Consider the following 19129-nt stretch of genomic DNA (forward strand, 5'->3'; position numbering starts at 1 on the left):
CCAATCAACACCAACCCTAACATGTCCGCCCCTACTGGTATCAACGTCGCCATTGTCGGTGAGTAGGCGCGTGTCGACAGAGAGGACTGTGGTCCGGATATTCAGAAGACTGACTTCTTGTCCTCTCTCCCCTTGCCAGGCGTCGGCCTCGTCGGATCGTCTGTCATCTCTCAGTTGACGACGATCCCCAACCTGGCCTCCCAAATCCACATTGTCGCTCTTCAGAACTCAAAGAAGACGCTCCTCTCCACCCCCACCAGCCCGCTCTCCCTCGCCCCTCCCGCCGACTGGAAGACTCTCCTGGCCAACTCGTCACAGTCAGCTCTGCCCCTCGCTGACTTGGCAAAGAAGCTGCAGCAGATTGCCCAAGAGAGCAAGAGGCACACCGTCGTCGTGGATAACACGTCGAATGATAGCGTCGCAAGCTTCTATCCAGAATTCCTCAAGGCTGGTCTCTCGGTCGTGACGCCCAACAAGAAGTGAGCAGGCGCAGAACAAACGGCGTAATGAGTCCAATCAGACTTATCAGTCTCACCTCTTCTCTCTCTCTTTCTCACGACAGGGGGCTCTCTGGCTCTCTCGATCTCTACAAGGCCATCCTTTCCGCTTCTACAGGCTCAGACAAGGGACCTCTCATGTACGGCGAATCCACCGTCGGTGCTGGGCTGCCCATCCTGACCACGCTCAAGGACCTGGTCCAAACAGGCGATGAGATCCACAAGATCGAGGGCGTGCTCAGCGGCACCCTCTCATACATCTTCAACGAGTGGTCAACGCCCGCCGGTGGCAGCAAGAAGTTCTCAGAGGTAGTCAAGGTAGCAAAGGACCAAGGCTACACTGAGCCTCACCCGGCAGACGATCTCTCTGGCTCGGATGTCAGCCGCAAGCTCACCATTCTCTCGCGTCTCATCCCTAGCCTCACGGACAAGTTGCCCAAGGGCTTCGAATCTGTCCCCACTCATTCTCTTACGCCTGCTCCCCTCGAGTCAGTCACCTCGGGCGACGAGTATGTACAGAAGCTGCCCGAGTTCGACGGCGACTTCGACAAGCTCAACGCCGCAGCCAGGGAGGAGGGATGCGTGCTGCGCTACGTTGGTGTCATTGACGCTAGGGCCGGGGAGGTCAAGGCGAGCCTTGAGAAGTACCCCAAGGACCATCCCTTTGCCACTTCGCTCAGTGGTTCCGACAACATCTTGGCTTTCCACACGAAGCGCTACAGCCAAAGGCCTTTGCTCGTCCAAGGCGCAGGTGCGGGTGCAGAGGTTACGGCAATGGGCGTCGTGGCGGATCTGGTACGCGTGGCCGAGCGACGTGGGTAAGAGAGGGTACAAGGGCCAAGGCTGCGTGAGCAATGAGCAATATACAGGAGTTAGAGTGAATCAGAGGCCTTGATACGTGCGTGCTTGCTTGCGTGCGTCTGGTGATGTCGACGTGGAGGTTGGTGACCCTCGTCGCCCTCGTCGTCGACTGCACCGAAGGGCCGTGCGCTTGGGCTGGCAGTCGATGTCCGCGTTTCCGTCGAGTGACAAATGTCGTCCGCCTGCAGCAGACGAGATCGCGATCGTCGCCTTTTGTTTAGCTCCACTCGCAACATCCACATCCTCAATCTCATCTGAATACAGCGGTAGGCCAGTGTTGAGCATTGCTCTTCGTCCTGCTTCGGCTTCCCTGTCAGCCATGGCCACTACGACTTCGCAGTGAGTGCATACATGCAGACATCACGTCCTCGTCCCCCCTCGATTCTCACTCAGCCTACCAAACCGCTTCTGTTCCCTGCCATCCGCCTCTTAGTAACAAGAAATCATCCGCCGTCAAACGTATCCTCTCTGAAGCTCGAGAGCTGCAGTCCGATCCCTCGCAGGAGTATATTGCTCGGCCCCTCGAGACCGATATCTTCGAATGGCACTTCACCTTGCGTGGTCCTAGTGGGACCGAGTTTGCTCGGGGCTTGTACCATGGGCGTATTTTATTGCCGGTCGAGTATCCATTTAGGCCACCGAATATCATGGTGAGCGAGGATGAGCACAGGGACAGAAGAAGAACGAGTCTCGAGAGTGCAGAGCTGATCTGATTGGTGGTTCGCTACGCGCAGTTGTTGACGCCTAATGGACGATGGGAGTGCAACAAGAAGGTCAGCCACCAAAAGCTTCACACCGAGGTGCCTTGACCGTATCACTCACTTGACATTATTTCGCCCTCGCCCACATGCAGATCTGCCTAACATTCACCGGCTTCCACGAAGAAATGTGGCAGCCAGCCTGGGGGATTCGGACTGCCCTCCTCGGCGTACAAGCTTTCATGGCGGCAAGAGCAGAAGCGGCTCAAGGTGTGGGCTCTCTTGATTTCCCGAAAGAGGAGCGGGAGAGCTTGGCGGAGCAGAGTAGAAGATGGATCTGTGCGGTCTGCGCAGAGGGGAGGAGAAACGAGGAGGTCTTGCCTGATGTTCAGGAGGATGATCTGGAGGAGAGAGAAAGACTGCCCGACGGACTGGTCGTCGATCCGTCGGGTGGGAAGGCGAGTCAAGAAGATGCTGCGGAGGCTTCATCGTCTGCCCCCAGCTCAGCGCCGCCGCAGACGCCCGCAGGGATCGCTATGACTCAGGCAGACCAAGCGCAACGGGGACATGATGCATTGAACGAGCTTGCAGATGCGGCAATCGCAGCTCAGGCTACTGCGGTTGTCGCAGAAGCGCCGAATAGTAGCAGTACCGTCGCTCTCCCCCCTGAGGCAGTCGAGAACGTCCCTGCGACGATAGATCCTGCTTCAAGGACACCAGCGGTTCCGGCGCCAGCGGATACGATACCCACGCAGCAGGCGGGCGATGCTTCGTCCTCTGCATCCCCGCACGGCCACAGCGGTCTGCCTTCATCGCCACCAGACGCCACCACCTCCTCCTACGCCTCCCCAGCCATGACGTACATCGATGACGATGATGGCGATGATGACGACAGTGACAGGACGGGGTCAACGGTCGTAGCTAGAGGCTCCTCAGCCGCAAGAGGAGGGGAAGCACCTCCAGCAGCAGATTCAAGCGCCATCGCAGCGGGCACTTCTCCGAGTCTTCCAGGCTTGGCGAGACGGACAGCAAGGATGCCCTCTGAACAGCCTCAATCATCTGCGTCACGGACGACGACTACCGCATCAACCGCTCCTGCGCGTACCCAGCCTCAACCCCCACCTCAGATCAACATCGTCCCACCACCCGTTGCCGGCCGACCAGAAGAGGCTGGGCCGGGGGCTCAACGACGTCCGACTCGTTCAGAAGCTCGAGTAGCGCAGCTTGACCGCGCTATCTTGACCGTCGTACTCTTGCTGATCGGGCTGTTGGTTAGGAGATTGTTTTGAGACAGAGAGGGATGGTAGGGTGAGGAAGAGTGAAGGGGGAAGCGGGAAGGGAACGTACCTCGACTTGTCACGTCAGATTTCATACATCATTGTCAATCATACCTCATGCTTACTTCTCCTCGTAAACGGAGCCGTACGCTCGGCCGTGACATCGGCTGGCGAGCCGATGGCACACTCGAAGACGACATGCGCTCGCCCGTTCGAAGTCAGCCTCGCGTTTGGTGTGAATGGATCTCTATCTTTGTTCGTTCGCTGATGATCGTTGGGTAGACTACAGGGTTTGGTCGCGGTCTGAAGAGAGAGCGCCCCGAGCATTGACGTTGGATCGCCAGGCCGGGTCGAGTTCGATCAAGATGGAAGGGAAGGAGCGCACCGGATGAAGAGAGAAAGAGGAGAGAGGTCAGGGACGACAGCGAGCGGGAACGAGGTGCTGGATACTGGATACGTCTCGCTCATCCGGCTGCCGTGGTGAAGCTCTTCCTCGTCTGTTTTCCGATTGCTTTCTACACTGACTGGGATTGTAAGCTTGGCTCGAGGGTGTCTGCGGCATCTTCTGGGTCGGGAAGGAGTATCTGGTGGCGAGTCGAGTGGCGGAGGAAGAGGCGTGTGGTCTCGATGGCCTCTTGCTGGTCATGGTGATGAAGCTGGTGTGCTTGCACGGTCGTCGCCTTGAAAAAATCAGTGGAGTGATGAGAAGTTTGGCCTCCAGCACTTGATGATGGCAGCAGAGGAGCAGGTGTCGCATTCGAGGATGTGTGAAGAGGGAGCAGAAGAAGGCTGTTGTCAAAAGGCTCGCGAGTTCGTCGCTTGATGATGTAAAGTAGAGGGCGAAAGGCCAATCCTAGAGCTTCAAGGGAGGGTGAAGCTCCTCATAGCGAGCTTACTGAGCGCGTCAAGCGCCCGCAACAGGCGTGTTGACGGGCGTGTTGACCTCGAGGAAAAGCTTCTCCAAATCAAGCGCCAACCCATCATTGAGGTCTGAGCTGGTTCGCTTTGGAGGGCTGGATCCAATGGGGCCAAGGGCGATACCAGGCACCTCGGGCTCAACCTTGCGGGGGCCCCGCACTGCTGGAGCAGGCTCTCCCCAGACATTCTTCGAGGCCGAGTTGCTCCTCATGAAGGAGGAGGACGCCGAAGCCGAGACCGGCGTGATGGGGCTCGACGCGACCCTGCGCGTGGTGGCGAGTGAAGAAGAGCTTGCGAGGGGCGTGCCACTGCCACTACCACTGCCGCCGAGGGACAAGCACAGGCTGCCTGGCGTATTGATGGCTTTGACGCTACCCGGTGTGCTCCTGTCCTCCTTCTTGAGTGGATTAGCAGCGGGCAAGCTGCCAGCCAAGCTGAGCAGGGGTAGGCCGTCAGGGAGAGTCGCAGAAAAAGTTGACGAGGCCGCAGTGGACAAGGTACCGTTGGCTGAGTGGTCTCGGCTGGTGGGGGCTCGGCGCGTGGGGCCAACGGGAGGAGGTAGGGTGCCTGCCTGGCTGCGAGGAGTAAAGTAGTCAACCTCCGAGGGCCACGAGCCTGAGCCATTGGTGCCAAAGGAGGAGTTGGCATCAAAGCCGCCGGTATGGGAGTGGTGAGACGTGAACGTCGAGGAGGGACGATCGAATGAAAGAGGTCCCGGGAGAGCGCCAGCCCAGGGGTCGCGGGTGAAGTGAAGGCTGTGTCCGCGCAGGAAAAGAGGCAAGGCGATCGTCAGTGGATAGAGATCTCGATGTTGTGCCGCAGCGAGGCGTGTCTCACTTCTTGCAACCAAGGCGATTTCCGCTCTGCGTCTGGCCGTCGAGGACCTCTCGAGCGTAGGTAGCTTCTGCCGGCGTGGCGAAGGTGGCGACACCGTAGCCGAGCGAGATTCCGTTCTCGTCACGTGAAAGAGAGCAGGAAACAACGGTGCCAAAGACTTGGACAAAGTGGCACAGGTCTTCGTCATCGAGAATTGCAGCTGGGTCGAGGCCGGTAAGGAAGATGGTGTAGGGGTCGACGCAGATGTTGGATTGCATCTCGCGCTGACGGGGCTGAGAAGTCGCAAAGGTGTCGCCGGCGAGACTCTGGTAAGAAGGATCGTAAGACTGCACATGACCGCCATTGACGGGCGCGCCGGAGAAAAGAGGGCTGTCGCCAAAGGAATCATCCTGAATGGGCTGGCGGCGAGGTCCACAATTCCAGCGAGAGCGAGGCACGGTGCGTCGGACGACATTAGGTCCAGTGAGAGGGCCTCCAGAGCGCTGAACGATGGCGTAGGAGACTTCAATTGGATAACCGTTCCAGACATAGCCGTTGAGGCACTCGATTGCTTCCTTTGCCTCGACCGGGCTCGACATGTCGATAAAGCCTCGTCGGCGTGCTTGAGCATCGAGCATGGCGAGGATGACGCAGTGGACGACAGTGCCGTGGCTGCTGAAGAGTGAGGCGAGTTGGTCCGTCGTGGCATCGAGAGGCAAGTTGAGGACGTAGAGGTTCTTGTGGACGACTTGACTGTTGGTCAGCTGCCTGGGAGGTGTCGAGTGGCGAGGGTCGCTCCCTTTGTGGAAGGCAGGGCCGCCGTAGGCTGAGTCTGGCGACGATGTTGTAGATGAAGGGCTGACTTCGCGGGTATGTCCGGAGCTTGTAGGCTGACGAGAGTGGTAGGCGCCGTTATGAGGCATGGGCATGAAAGGTTGAATGTGCTGAAGGGTGCCACCTGGTCCTCGAGGGAAATGAGGTGCTTTCATCATGGTAGGAGATGCGAGAGAGGCCTGTGGCTGAGGCTCGAGGTAAACGTGTCTGAGCGCGATGAACGAGAGATGAACAAAGGTGAGTGAGTCAGAAGCTAGGTGAAGTACTGTATCACGACACGTAGATACTCACAGAGCTGATCCGTGAGAGAAGGAGCCGTCGAGTTGAAGGGCCCTCGACGCTTGCTCAGGGGTAGCAAAGCGGATGATAGCGCTACCAGGGTGGATGTCTGAGTAGATCTCGAGTTCCTCGATGGTGCCTGGCGTGGAGGCAAGTCGAAGGTGTGAGTGAGGAGAGGTTGCTTCGTACGCCACCGTGCTGGCTCAAGGGTATGCTCACCGAAGGTCGAAAAGACCAGACGGAGCCAAGGCTCAGCAGCTACGGCGAGAGGTGAAGGCAGGGGCAAGAAAAGATTGCGTGAATGCTGACACCTCGGCCGATCGCTCCCACGCACACTCACCCTCTTTGGGCAGATTGCTAACCCGGATGCAGCTCGTAGAGTTCCCGTTGACGAGCGGCATTGCGAGGGGCATGGGCACAGCGTTGTATGGCACTGAAGGCTGGTTGAAAGCCATGGCACGTACTGTGCCTTGCTGCTTGAGGGGTTCTTCCAGCAGGCGAAGGCGAGCAGAGGGAGTATAGAGAAGGATGAGGAGCCTGAACAGGCTTTGTTTGCGCGAGTAATGAGCAGGAACTGGTCTTGGTACTGGCAGTAAAGATGGGTAGGGAGGAGAAGGAATGGAGGGTGGTAGTGTGGAAACGTTGATGCCTCGATGAGGCGACGACGATGCTCTGAGCAGGAGATGGTCAGAATGGTAGAATTGAGAAGTGGGGCAGGGGATGGGCTTCCACTAGGGATGGCGTTGTTCAGAGGGATGTGTGAGGCCCACGTCGATCGATCGAGCGAAAAGAAGCGTGCTCGATGCCCTGTGGTCTGATGGCAGAGGCTGGCAGTGGGGCGAAGGGAAGGAAGAAGCAGGTCGTCGAGATCGATTGAGGTCTTCGCTGCTCCTGCAAGTCCGCGGACATCGACTGTGACTGAGTCTGCGCTTCTGACTGAGAGCGAGTGCGAAAGGGTGAGTGAGTTGTAGGCGAGCAAGCTCCGCCTCATCGGTTTCGCTCGCGCTCAATCCCCGCCTGCGCAGTCGCGTGCCATCCACCGCGAGCGCTGCCTCGAACTTGCAAAGATCGACGGCCGAGCATGCCGAGGCGACGGCGTGATGTCCGAGGCTTTTGATGCTTTCAAGCTGAAATGAGGCAATGAGGTTCAAGTGGTTCCCATGAAGCAAGATGTTGTGGCGCATCTACCAGCATGCTGCTACCGCTCGTTCCTCGACGGCTTCGTACCTCATTCTTCACTTCCGCACCAGTCAGCGGCTGGACCCTTGTGGAGCCGCTCGAAGCTCGCGACGTCTTCAACAAGCGCTGCTGTGATTGACCATCGAAGCCTTGGCATCGAGGTGATGAAGGCTGATCTGCAAAAGCTGAGAGCTGTCAGACAGCTTGATCTTGATCCTTCAGGTTTGGACGATCGCGATGATGATGTGTCGCCGCCTCGCCGCTTGCCGAAGTGTTGGTTGCTCAGTCTCGTAGGCAGAGGTAGGCGGGGGCAACGGGCTAGCAGGCGCGGCGCGTGGAGCGAGCGAGACGAGCGAGACGGACAGAGCGGACACGGAGGTCAAAGCGCAAAGGGCGAGGGGACAGCAGCGGTCTGGCCACATGATGAGCTCCTTTCTTCCTCACCATTGCTCCTTTTGATACCCATCCGACTCCTCTTATGAGGGCGTACGGCGCGCACGCCTCATGAGCAGAGTATCTCGACCAAGTGCGAAGACGAAGAGATGACTGCAGTCGTCGCCGCCTCTGCTTCTGGCATGGCGTCCTCAGAGCAGGACTCTGCTGCTTCGGCCAGTCTCGAGGATCCTACTCCTTCCCCATCTTGCGGTGCCTCTCATGACACTACCAACGACGACGAGGTCAGTCACGACACCTTGACACGCGAAGAAGCCTTCGAGCTCGGCCGATTCTCCGAGGGGAAGGCACGCATAGACGAGCATCTTCAGCTGCTAGAGTCTAGATCCACCATCGATGCCTTTGCCGACTTCAAACCATCATGGGAGGCCATGACGATGGGCGACATTGAACAGCAGTGGGCACCACTGGATGCTCGCAGAGAGGAGGCTGCAAACTGGATAGAGGAGAGAGACGGTATCGAGGAGACGACACTCAGATTCGATGCAGCAGACATGGAGAGGCTGCGCAAGCTAGCAAAGGGTGAGCCCGCGATGCTGTCCTAGGACCACGCCTGATATTCAGCTCACCCTTTCCTCTTCTCCGCAGCGTGCTCACAGCGCAATATGTCGCGCGAGGACACGGACATTGTCGAGGTCGCATTGCAGACGCTCGTCGCCCTCGAAGGCTTGCGGGTCGCTCTCAGCTCAAGGGAACGTCGTCTTTCCCTCCTTGACGCCCGTCTAGCGTGGGAGACAGCGAGGCGAGATTGCTGCACTCTCTATCGCCCGCTCGCCGACGACGTGGATGACTTCGTCTCACAACAAGCACGGTGGAGCATGCCTACTCAGAGATCACCTGCCGCAACATTCTCAGACGTTGCAGAGCGCGCCGAGCGGATCGCCTCCCGCATTGCCAACTTCGTCGACGTCATCGTACCGCGATCCTCAGAGGCGCTCGACGAGGTCATTGAGCAGTGCCAAGCTCCAGAGGCCTTTCTGGACGAGCAAGATAGAATCGAAGACCTCGCCGTCTCTCTTACCTCTCGACTCCAGTTCGTCAAGGAGCTGCTCTCTCAGTGGCGTGCTGCAGAGGAGCTTCTGCGGCAGACGACAGCGCTATGCAAAGCTGGCCGAGATCTGCTTGCTCTCATCGAAAATCTTAGGACCAAGAAGCCCTCTGTCAGCGAGGCCGCCAGCATCAAGGAGCAGAGCGATACGCTTCGTCATGAGCTACTGGAGCTGGGCGATCGCGAGGACATCATCAAGTTCCTGGTCAGTCCAGAAAAGGCGGCATCGGGTTTACATTTCTGTCCCGTCAAGCATTCGTTGCCCTCCCCTCGTCACGAGCATTGGTCAGATCAGGCCGATATCGATGGCAAGATCCAATCTGCTCTTCGTACCCAGCTGGTTGAGACCGCTACAAACGTTCGACGAGCCATCGAAGCAAGTAAGGCTTTCCTTGCTGCATACGAAGCGCTCGAGAGGGCAGCAAAGCTGCAAAAGAAGGTGCAGAAGTCGAGCGACGAATGTCATCACATCGCTGCGATTGCTCGCGCGGGATGGACAGCGGAGGAGCACGAAAAGCATTGGAGCGAGCTGCTACGAGAGCTGCTACGACCAAGCCGCCCCGCTCAGGAAGCCTTGGCGAAGGCAGATACTATTCCGCAGCTCCAGTCAAGATTAGGAGACACCATTGCCGAGACGGACGCGTGGTGCGCTAGTATCTCCGAGCTTCACCTTACCTGCAGGTCCCTGGACATGTATCCTGCCGTCTGCGAGAAGGAGGCGGCTGAAGTAGCATCCGCTTGGCGGACGGCGTCTGAGAATGCTCGGTTGGCTCTGGCAGATGCCTCTGCTCTGCGCGATGCTTTACGCCATCTGCATGAGCTTTCCGACGCCCACGATGTGGCTCAGCCAGCGCTCCAACGGCTCAGAGAGGGTCTCCTCGACGACATCTCCCATCACACTTTCGAAATTTCCAAGTTGCAAGAAGATAACGCAGACGCTCATCGCTCACCGCGTCATGGCTCGGAGCTCGCTGGCGTCGAGGCTTACGTCTCGAAGTACACGGCTTGCCTTGACCTAGTAAAGAAAAATCGTCTCATTGCATCTACCGCACAGAATGATGCTACCCTCACATCACGCCATGCAGACGAGATCAAGAACCTCGAGGATGTCAGGTCACTTTTGCGATGGGCACAAGCTCTCTTCGATCAGCGCAAGTCAGTATTGAAGCAGCAACAACGCTTCAATGAGCTGGATAAGCAAGGCGCTGATCTACGCATCGCCGCCAGCGTAGGCGAGCTTGCCGAGTCCGACCTCGATACTCTGGCAAAGCGCCTTTCACCACTAGCTGAGGACATTGTTCGCTTCAAAGCCGGCCAGCAGGCCGGTCTTCAGCTCGTCGGAAACCCTAATGCTCTGCACACGCCTGCGTCGCCACCTCTCACATCCCCAGATGGCGCAGTGCGTGATGTCAGTCACGCGTGGTGCCTTCGTCTCGATCAACTTCAAGACGAGATTTGGCGACTGATGAACGACGCTCGCGAGCGCAATCGCCTTTGCAAAGAGCAGCAGGAGGAGGAGGAGCGGAAGCGCCAGGCGATCATTGAGGCAGAAGCCCGGGCCAGAGCTGAGCAAGAGGCTGCATTAGCGGAAGTCAAAGCAAAAGCAGAAGCGGCAGCACTTGCTGCTACCAAAGCTGCCGCAGAAGCTAGAGAGGCCGAGGCTCAAGCTGAGGCGGAGGCTGAGGCTAGAGCGCGAGAGATGGAGGAGCGCGCCAAGATTGAGGATGAGCAGGCCCGTGCGAACGCGGACCGAGAAAGGAGGGAGGAGGAGGAAAGGCGCAGAGCTGACGAAGAGGCTCGTCGCAGGGCTGATGAGGAAAAGGCTCGTGTCGAGGCTGCTGAGGAAGACGCCCGCCTCAAGGCCGCCGCTGAAGCAAGGCAAAGACAAGCTAAGGCTGACGCTGAGGACCTCGCCGCTAGGGCGGCTGTCGCGCCAGAGAAGGTGTACAAGGCCCTCGAGCAAGCGCGTCAAGCGGCTGAGTCTTGCTACTCGCACATCGGAAGTCGAGACCGAGCCTTTAAAAAGGTGCTTGGCTCGGCCAACAGCCGCCGGCTACCTCAAAGAGCCTTCCTTTCTGAGCTTTCCAGCCGTCGTACAGCCGCTGAGAACGCCCTCATCGCCCGTCGCGACGTCTTTGACAGCAAGATGCGGGCGTTGACAGACTACCTCGATGTGCTGCCGGAGGACGATGAGTACGACGTGATGCGCGAAGAGGCTGAAGCTACGCGGCAGAAGGTGCGCGATGACATTGCTAGACTCCTACAGGGCTTCGACGATGCCATCGCAGCAGAGGGCGGCGAGTCTTCGGTCACCAGCAGCAACTCAAGCAGCTTCGAATCGTCGCCCGTTGGTTCTACAGCAACGCCTCGTCGCCGTTTGGACAGTCTTGGCAGTGCGCGCTCGTTGCCTGCGTCGCCTCTCACGCCCACTGTTCCGCTGCCCGACGATCTTCGGCGCCGCAGTGAGTACCTCAAGCGCGTCCTTCAGCCAGGAGAGGTCGAGGTGCAAGTTATACCTGAGCACGGCAAGAAGCAAAGCGAGATGCTGCTCGATCTGCCGAGCGCAGCTGACGCTGAGAGGGTGGGCGAGGCGACGGCCAGCCTCCTCAAGGAACTTGGTGAGCTCCGAGTAGGTCACCCTACCGAGCGCGGCATCGCCTCCCTCGTGGATCAAGCACAAACTCGGGCCACGAGACTTCGACGTTACAAGCAATTGGCAGATTTCAATACGGCTTTCGTCACTATGGAGACGGCGCTCGGAGAATTTCTCACTCTGCTCGATGACGCCGAGGGGCAAGGCCTTGACCGCTTTGCACCATCGCCTATGTCTGGGAGTCGCCCATCCTCTCGCCGCTCTACGAGAGCTCTAACGCCGGCTCAAGACGCTTCCCAAACGGTGCAGACACAGCTTAGTTCCCTTGACCCACTGATGGAAGCGGCAGACTCGTTAGCCAAGCCTGTAGCGCAGGATGTCCGAGTGCGAGATCGATTAGAGCAGCTGCGTAAGTCCTACGTCGACATGGCAGAGATGGCTCGCGACGTCCTCAACCCGGATCCAGACCGCAGTCTCAGCGCAATGTCTCGCACCACCTCAGATTGCAGCCTGTCGACAATCAATACGCCGCTGCTGGGCACTCTGCGACTGCCTCAAATTGGCGGCGACAACGAAGACGACTCCTCGTCGGTGCTGGCTACTCCAACCAAGATCCCGCGGCCAAGGTCGTCCACAGCGGGCCGCTTTGGAGAGCGCGCTCACGTCTCAAGCAGGCTACGGACGACGAGCCTCACAGCGCAGGCCTCGGCCATCGACTCGAATCTTCCACGGCTACGCGCGCCGTCGACGCCGCAGCGCCCCCCTGTGGCAATTGAAGGGCGTCGCTCCTCTGCCGGTCAAGTCACGCCTCTGTCTCGATCAGTCGCCCGCCAACGGCTCCCCGCCATTGCCGGTTCCCCAGCCTCAACGCCGCCTCGAGTACTGGGCACCAGTCGCACCGTCGACTCGACTCCGACGAGCCGCCCACGAACAACCTCAGCGAAGCAATCGGCTCCTCCTTTGCCCTCCGCCATTCGTGTCCCTTCCTCAGCGTCTAAGGTTTGGACGCCAGCGCGCAGGCCGAGGGCCACCACAGCGGCGGCGGTATCGACCCCTTCCAACATGGGCAAAGTCGCCGAAGCCTCGTCGTCATCCTCCCGCCCCAATCGCTACAAAGCCAACCCGAAGAGTCGCCTCGACATCGCGGTGGCCAAGGTAGTGAACCGCATGCCCATGCCCGTCAGCATGGTTCATGCATCGCAAGTGCCCGGCGGACGACCACGCCTCAGCAACAACGGGGTTGGAATCGTCGGCACCAGGTCCGTCTCCTCATCGACGGACTCTACGACTGGGCGCCGCGAAGAATGGAAGGACGACAGTGGGCGCTACTGGGTTGGTCACCCTGACCCCAAGCTCTGCTTCTGCCGCATTTTGCGCTCCAGGACGATCATGGTGCGCATTGGCGGTGGATGGCAGGAGTTGACGCGATACCTTATTCAGCACTACGGATTATCCGTGCCTGGTATCGGTAGTGGCACAGACGGCGAGGGGATGACACAGGGCGCGCCATCTTCGCTGCCGTCTTCGTCGTCTCTATCGCGCTTCGCTGCAGCAGATGGCGCTGGTGGATCTGCCATGCCGTGGATTTCGTCTGCCTCCGTAAAGGAGCACAGCCGAGTCCCCTCGAGCTCGTCGGCCACCTCTGTCACTTCCGCGATGAAAGGCAGACGCACGGCGTCAACGGCAACTACCGCGTCGGGCGGGATCTCCTCCCCCATTCTTTTCAACCTAGACGGTTCGCCACAAGAGTACTTTGGAATGTCGCCACGCACGCCTACCGGCAAGCACAGGCAGAGGACTGTATCGCTGCAAGGCGGCAGTCCGACTTCAAAGCAGGCACAGGTCGCAGCAGAACGCGGTGGAGGCAGCCCTACTGCGCCTCCAGTACCGCCTTTACCTCTCGCAGTGGACGTGGAGCGCGTCTCCCCGACCTTGCTCCGCAAAAAGGACGGAGCATCCACCTCACCATTGATTCCCTTCTCGGTGCAGCATGAGCGGCGGGGAAGCACGAGCCGAGCAGGAAGAGATGGGGAACTGCACGCTTTCCAGCTCAAGGCACCTGCTCAAGGGGCTTCTCCTTCCGTAGCGGCCACGCCGGGCTCGCCCGGCCCTCCCTCATCATGGCGCAGAGGAAGATTCCCCTCTTCGAGCTCGACCAGCGCTATGCGCTCTCCGCCTTCAGTCTCGCGCGCAGACGGGCTAGCAGCATCAACTTCGGCCTTCTTCGACTCGTCTCCCACCAAGACTGCTCGTCGTGAAGGAGCAGCAAGCGCCCTGCCTGCATCAGAAAGCACCAGTAGCGGCATGGTAGCCGGGGAAGATATTTTGCCTCTCTTTTTCCGCAAGGAGGAGCAATCGACACCGGCTGATCATCGAGCCGCAACTGCCGCAAGATCGCCCACGCCTACGAGCGGAAGAAAGTCGGCCGGAGCGGTCATGCGGCGTGAGACCAGTGAAGGGGCTAGGAGTAGCGCTTCAGGGTCGCGCGCGAAGACGCCGACGTCTTAAGACACTGGTGTAATAATGTGGGTCCTTCGATGTTATCATCGTCTCATCAGGCGATGCTCGACATGAGGTGTAGCTCTCCTCTTCTGCTTGTCCTTTTCTCCTCGACGCGGACTCTCTCTCATCAATCTCTCCATACTCAGTCATCTTTTAATGTAACATCACTCTCACATCCATGCAATCCGCTTCTAGGTCCGGTGACATTATCATGCATCCATATTGTCTTCGTTCGCCGCTCAGAAGCCAAAATTGGAGAAGTCAAAGTCCTGAGCGCCCTGCGAAGCGGCATTTGAGGAGGCTTTCATGAGGAGGCCTTGGCCCTTCTTCTTCTTCTCCTCCTGACCGTTCTCCGCTTCATTGACGCTCTGAGTCTGGACCTGCCCGTCACTGCTCTCCTCGGGAACCGCAATTGTGCTCTTGTCAGCCTCGCTGCTGCCTTCAATATCCGCATCGTTGACCATACTTCTTCGCCTACGCTGCACCATCAGCAGGCTAGAACGACGACGATGCTGCGGCGAGAGCGGGGGACGAGTTCTCTCCCTGGTTGGGGATGTGGGCGAGGTAGGCGAAGTGACCTGGTCCGCACGGGAGCTCCGTCTCCTCGAGTAGTCTGAGGTGCCCTTGACCGGCTGCGACGTGGAAGCAAGCGACTCGGCTGCCTCTGGCTCTTCCGTGAGGTTCACAGCCGATTCGAGCAGATTGTGCCCACGACTGCCCGCTGGGGGAGGCGGTGGTGACACTGGCCGCTCGGAGAGTGCGGCGAAGAGATCATTTGCGTCGGTGCGGACGGCAGAAGCGCTGGCTGCGGCTGATGTTGGCCTCGCGGGCGAGATTGGCTCATCTGCACCAACGCCGCTCGTCGCCTCTACTGGCGGCTGCGGGAGCATGGGCGCATCGAAATCCCAACCAGCAAGCAACGCGAGGCCAATAATGTGGCAGCCCATGGCTCTGAGTGTCCGATTCATGTGAAGCACAAATCCCCATTCCTTTGCCGGCGACACCTCTCGCGATCCCTTGGCGGTGAGGACCGTCTTGCGTTTCATGTCGGCAAAGAAGATGGCAAGGGAGACGTCCTCCTGTCGTGGCGGCGTTGACGATGCGGAGAAGGAGAATTTGGAGAGGCTGCTGCCCGTATCGACGGTATTGAGTAGTGCGACGACTCGCGGATCCTCCCTCAGCTCGCTCAGCGGGCTGACGAGCACGCGAGTCGCCAGATCTCTAGCCTTCAATGTCCAGAAAACCCAATGGCCCAGCCACCTGTAGCCTCTCTCAAAGACCAAGGGCAGCAATCTTGTCCTCAGCAGCCTGCTCATCACCGGCCCATCGAAGCTACCCTGCTCCTTCACCCGACAGAGCGCAAGAGCTAAATGTACGTCGCCGAGATTACGTACACAGACGTTCACCGCGTCCCCCAGACTGTCTGCGAGCAAGAAGAAGGAAGCCGCAAAGACGAAGCGCCTCTGGCTGAGAAGCGCATAGGCGTTTTTGAGCGCAGCACTCTTCCACCTCTCCTCGCTGAAATCGTTGGCGAGGAATCGTAGCATCTTCTTCTGCTCCGGATGCCAGGCTGCCTGCCTCCACAGGTTCAAAACGAGCTTATGCTTGCCGAGTGCGTAGTAGAAGAGAGAGCACGGAATGGGATCCCGATCGGGACTGGACATGAATGTGTCCCTTGCTACTTGTTCGGCGAGAGGGGATATGGCGTGCGCGGAGGTGAGCCAGAGGAACAGACCGGTGCTGCGCGCTACGTGCCAGGGGAGTTTCGAGGAGTAGGCGGAGGAGACGTGAGCAAGGAGGGGCTCTTGACAGGTCGAGTGGAGCGCGTAGACGAAATCCCGGTGGCGGAGACGGGGCAGATCGAAGGGATCAGTCGTTGCGGCGGAAGCTGTGGAGCCATTGGCCGTTTTCGGTGACAGGAATGAAGTCGCGCTGTTCACCGTTGAGAGCCCTGCGGCACCTGCCGTGTTGTTGAGGAAGATGCGCAAAGACACGAGGAAGCGCAGCCCATTATCGTCCAGCGCCCTCCCCTGCTCCGTCACCTCTAGCAGGCATTTGTTGGCCAAGATGAGCTGATCGACCTCTGCGATGGTCATGTCCGGCAGGCGTCCCAACTTGGCCAGCTTCTCATTGAGATCAGAGACGACTTCGCGATGGAATGCGCCGTTCGCGGGCGAAGTCGAGCCAGCTTGTTCATCATCAAACAAAGATCGATGAGCGGACCCGTTGTGCCTCTGATACTTCCCTTCGGCATCCTCGAGGTGCGACTCGAGGATCTCCTCGACGGTCAGATCATGCACATCCTCCCTCAAGGAAAGATCCTCAACAGCCTCAATATGTCGGACCGCCCGCGCTAGATCACTTACAACGCGCTTGGCCGCATCGAACTTGCCCCAGAGCATGCATTGCAGCAGCACGGTGGGATGGTAGGAGGGGAGGGCATTTTGTTCTTGTGCTACGCTCTCCAGGAGGTGGGAAACCGCACCATTGCCGGTGTCGCTGGTGATGAGGGGCCCCACGAGGTGAAGCGACTGACCGCACGCAATGAGGAGTGCTCCAGCGTGCGAGGCCCACTTGATGCCGGTAATTTGCTCGCTGGAGAGGTAGGCGATATCGAAAGTCGCAAAGATTCGCCACTGTGAGCCGCTGTCACCGTATGCGCCGAGCATTGAGGGACGACACTTGGCAAAGATGTCGATCCGGCCTGTTGAAGTCGCGACAGCGAGGACTTCTGCGCCGCCGGCTGCTTCCGAGCTGTCTAGCCACTCCATCATCACTATTGCCTCTGGACCGCGATTCAGGGAGAGCTGGCGTGAAGAGGAGAATTCTGAGGCAACTGCGTCCCAGATCTCAAGGTGGTGCTGATGTGCTGGCGCTTGACTTGAGCTTAGACCTGTGGTCGACTCCAGAGTACTTGCAGCCAGGGCGACCATTCCTCTTTGCGAAACGGCGCCAATATTCACATCTTGTAGTCCAGTCTCGACGACGCGCTTACACGTCCAGGATGGCGGGTCAGACTGCTGCCACAATCTCAGGCTGCCCTTCGACGAGATGGTGCTAACTTGCGTGGCTGAAGAAGAAGTCGACGACGGCGCAAAGACACAGCTGAGGCTCTCGTCGACGAGTTGGCAAATGACGGGCGTGTCGATTTCGGACGCGTCTGCCGGATTGAGGCGCCAGCTGAGCGAGCGGCCCTTGTCTGTTATCACCCATGCGAAGGAGGAGTCGAGGCCACCGTGAATGACGCCTTCCTCCGCCTGAAGGCCTTGCAGCTCCTTGGGACCGGCCGCGGAGCAGAGTACAAGGCGTGACGACTGCCATGAGAGCACATTGTCGCTCATGGCAGCGATCACTTTGCCTTTCGCCATGGTCGACGCGGGGGCGAGGCGATGTTTTCTTCCTTGCAGCGTCCATCTCGCCTCCCTTTTCCCATCCAGAGTAACGTACGGCCGTCGCCCGACTCTCCACTCAACCGCGAGCCCCTCTTCATCCACTGTCACTACCGTCTCCTTCTCTTCTGTGCCCAGCAGCGCAACAATCTCGCTACCATGCCCCTGCACCTGACTACCCTCCTTCGTCGCCAAGCCGCGCTCCATCCCGTCAAACAACAGTGCCGGGTTGACATCGATGCTCAGCGCCCCAGCCTTCTCGCTCTGCAGGTGAAGAACAGCCAGCGGCGCCTCGTGGGACTGGCCAAGCTGCGTTGCCATCGGGAGAAGCTCACATTGTACCAGCTCGCACTTCAGGGAGGGCAGAGCTGCAGGAGAGGGGAAGATTTTGAGCACGGTGAATGCCTGCAAGAGTGTGGGTGGTCGACGGTCCACATGGGCCACCGCGCGTATGACGAGAGAGCCGTCCGAATTGAGCCGTAGGAACATGTCTGGTGTGTCTTCAAGGAGGTGCTGAAGGCGTTTCAGACGGGTGCACTTCTTGTCGAGGTCGGGGCTGTGGGATTGTGAGGTGGTCGTGTCGGTTTCTGCTAGCTGAAGGTCTCGCTGTAGCAGGGCGATATTTGAAGTGAGGACTGAGGTGGTCACCGCCGCATCGAGGTAGAAGACGGGCTGTTCCAGGGGCCGTGATGACACCGACGAGGAATTTGCAGCATTGAACCCGCCAAGGGAGAATGGATCAATCGAAGCAGACAGCCTCAACTTGGATGGCTGATCGATGACGGGCGCCCAGATCCGCGCAACACGATCCTCGGCGAGGGACACGAGTGCGTCGGATTGGCTCGTCGCCGCAGGCATCCCTCTCCACCTGAATCCCTTGACCTCCATCGCATGCGCTAGCATACACCCCTTGACCGGCTCAGACCCTTTTCTTCTACCCAGGTGCCAAACAGCAATCCGTCGATCACCACAGGCCGCAGCTGCAAAGCTGCTGCCGGTCGCATTGAACTCGACGTGTCCCATCGAGCCGGGTCCTCTCTTGCTCCAGACTTTTCGCCAGAAGTGACCTCCAGAGTCACCCATGCTCCAGATCTGCACTTCATTCCCGACCCCGAGGAGGAGCCGGTCAGCATGCAAGTCGAGTGAATGTATGCTGTCTGAGAGGCTGAGCGTTGAGTGGATGCGCCAGCTCTTTGGCGAATTGGACGCAATGGACGCTGAGGACCAGATGACCAGTCGTGTTCCCAGAGCAGCCAGTATCAGAGCCTGTTCTGTACCGTCACTACCAGCTGCTTCCCCTGCCGTCGTCCCTCGAACACGCAAAGCAGTCACATTCCTGTGAGCCTTTCGCTCCTCAGGAGTCACACTAGGGAAGCCGGACCAGAAGTCGAGGTGATGGTAGGGCTCGTATCTTCCATTGAGAAGGACAATGCTGCAGGCGCTACTGCGAGCGAGAACCAGCCGGCGGCCGTCCGGGGAAAGACAGTGGGAGACGGATGATGACGACGACCAGGAGGAAGAGGAGGAGGAGGAGGAGGATGGGGCAACATCATGAATGCTGGAAGAGGAACGGGGATGTGCTGTGTGTGAGAGGAGCAGAGTTGCAGTTGGTAAAGTCTGCTGCATCTCTGGACCTCGTCGGTCCCTCGAGAGCGAAAGGATTGCTTTGTAGTGGGGAGGAAAGGCAATCAAAGCAAAGCTCCGCCCGTGATCCGTCTCCACTCGCAGACGTGGACGAGATGGATGGCTTGTGCGCGCCTCCTCTCTCTCTGCTCCCTGTTGATC

At 58.9% G+C, this 19129-nt stretch overlaps 5 protein-coding genes across 5 annotated transcripts; 3 read left to right on the top strand and 2 right to left on the bottom strand.

Annotated features, from left to right (window-relative positions):
- Positions 1-21: 21 nt before the first annotated feature.
- Positions 22-1625, top strand: BDZ90DRAFT_278370 (putative HOM6-homoserine dehydrogenase; the record flags this gene model as incomplete). The annotated part of the gene is made up of 3 exons (XM_025509082.1): positions 22-58; positions 140-479; positions 563-1625. 3 exons carry the CDS (start codon positions 22-24, stop codon positions 1317-1319), a joined length of 1134 nt encoding a protein of 377 aa, XP_025363583.1. The 3' UTR covers positions 1320-1625.
- Positions 1626-1801: 176 nt separating this feature from the next.
- BDZ90DRAFT_211486 (UBC-like protein) lies at positions 1802-2406 on the top strand (the record flags this gene model as incomplete). Its single annotated transcript, XM_025504112.1, has 3 exons — positions 1802-2008; positions 2093-2131; positions 2212-2406. Coding segments are annotated over 3 exons (441 nt in total), but the record flags the coding sequence as incomplete, so codon positions are not given.
- Positions 2407-5588: 3182 nt separating this feature from the next.
- On the bottom strand, positions 5589-5804 carry BDZ90DRAFT_213140 (hypothetical protein; the record flags this gene model as incomplete). Its single annotated transcript, XM_025504157.1, has 1 exon — positions 5589-5804. A coding segment is annotated over one exon (216 nt), but the record flags the coding sequence as incomplete, so codon positions are not given.
- A 2003-nt stretch (positions 5805-7807) lies between these two features.
- On the top strand, positions 7808-14213 carry BDZ90DRAFT_230972 (hypothetical protein). Its single transcript, XM_025505671.1, has 2 exons — positions 7808-8334; positions 8401-14213. Exons 1-2 carry the CDS (start codon positions 7902-7904, stop codon positions 13959-13961), a joined length of 5994 nt encoding a protein of 1997 aa, XP_025363586.1. The 5' UTR covers positions 7808-7901; the 3' UTR covers positions 13962-14213.
- On the bottom strand, positions 14079-19094 carry BDZ90DRAFT_135724 (hypothetical protein). Its single transcript, XM_025503421.1, has one exon. It carries the CDS (start codon positions 18968-18970, stop codon positions 14195-14197), a length of 4776 nt encoding a protein of 1591 aa, XP_025363587.1. The 5' UTR covers positions 18971-19094; the 3' UTR covers positions 14079-14194.
- Between the last annotated feature and the right edge of the window lie 35 nt (positions 19095-19129).

Source organism: Jaminaea rosea (assembly GCF_003144245.1).
Source record: "Jaminaea rosea strain MCA 5214 unplaced genomic scaffold BDZ90scaffold_3, whole genome shotgun sequence".
NCBI lineage: Eukaryota > Fungi > Basidiomycota > Exobasidiomycetes > Microstromatales > Jaminaea > Jaminaea rosea.

What these genes read in the sequence shown, in the direction of transcription:
- BDZ90DRAFT_230972 (XM_025505671.1), top strand. Translation starts at nt 7,902, where the DNA reads ATGACTGCAGTCGTCGCCGCCTCTGCTTCTGGCATGGCGTCCTCAGAG. An exon ending in GCTGCGCAAGCTAGCAAAGG is followed by an intron (nt 8,335 to 8,400) that starts GTGAGCCCGCGA and finishes TCTTCTCCGCAG; the next exon opens with CGTGCTCACAGCGCAATATG.
- BDZ90DRAFT_135724 (XM_025503421.1), bottom strand. Translation starts at nt 18,970, where the DNA reads ATGCAGCAGACTTTACCAACTGCAACTCTGCTCCTCTCACACACAGCA.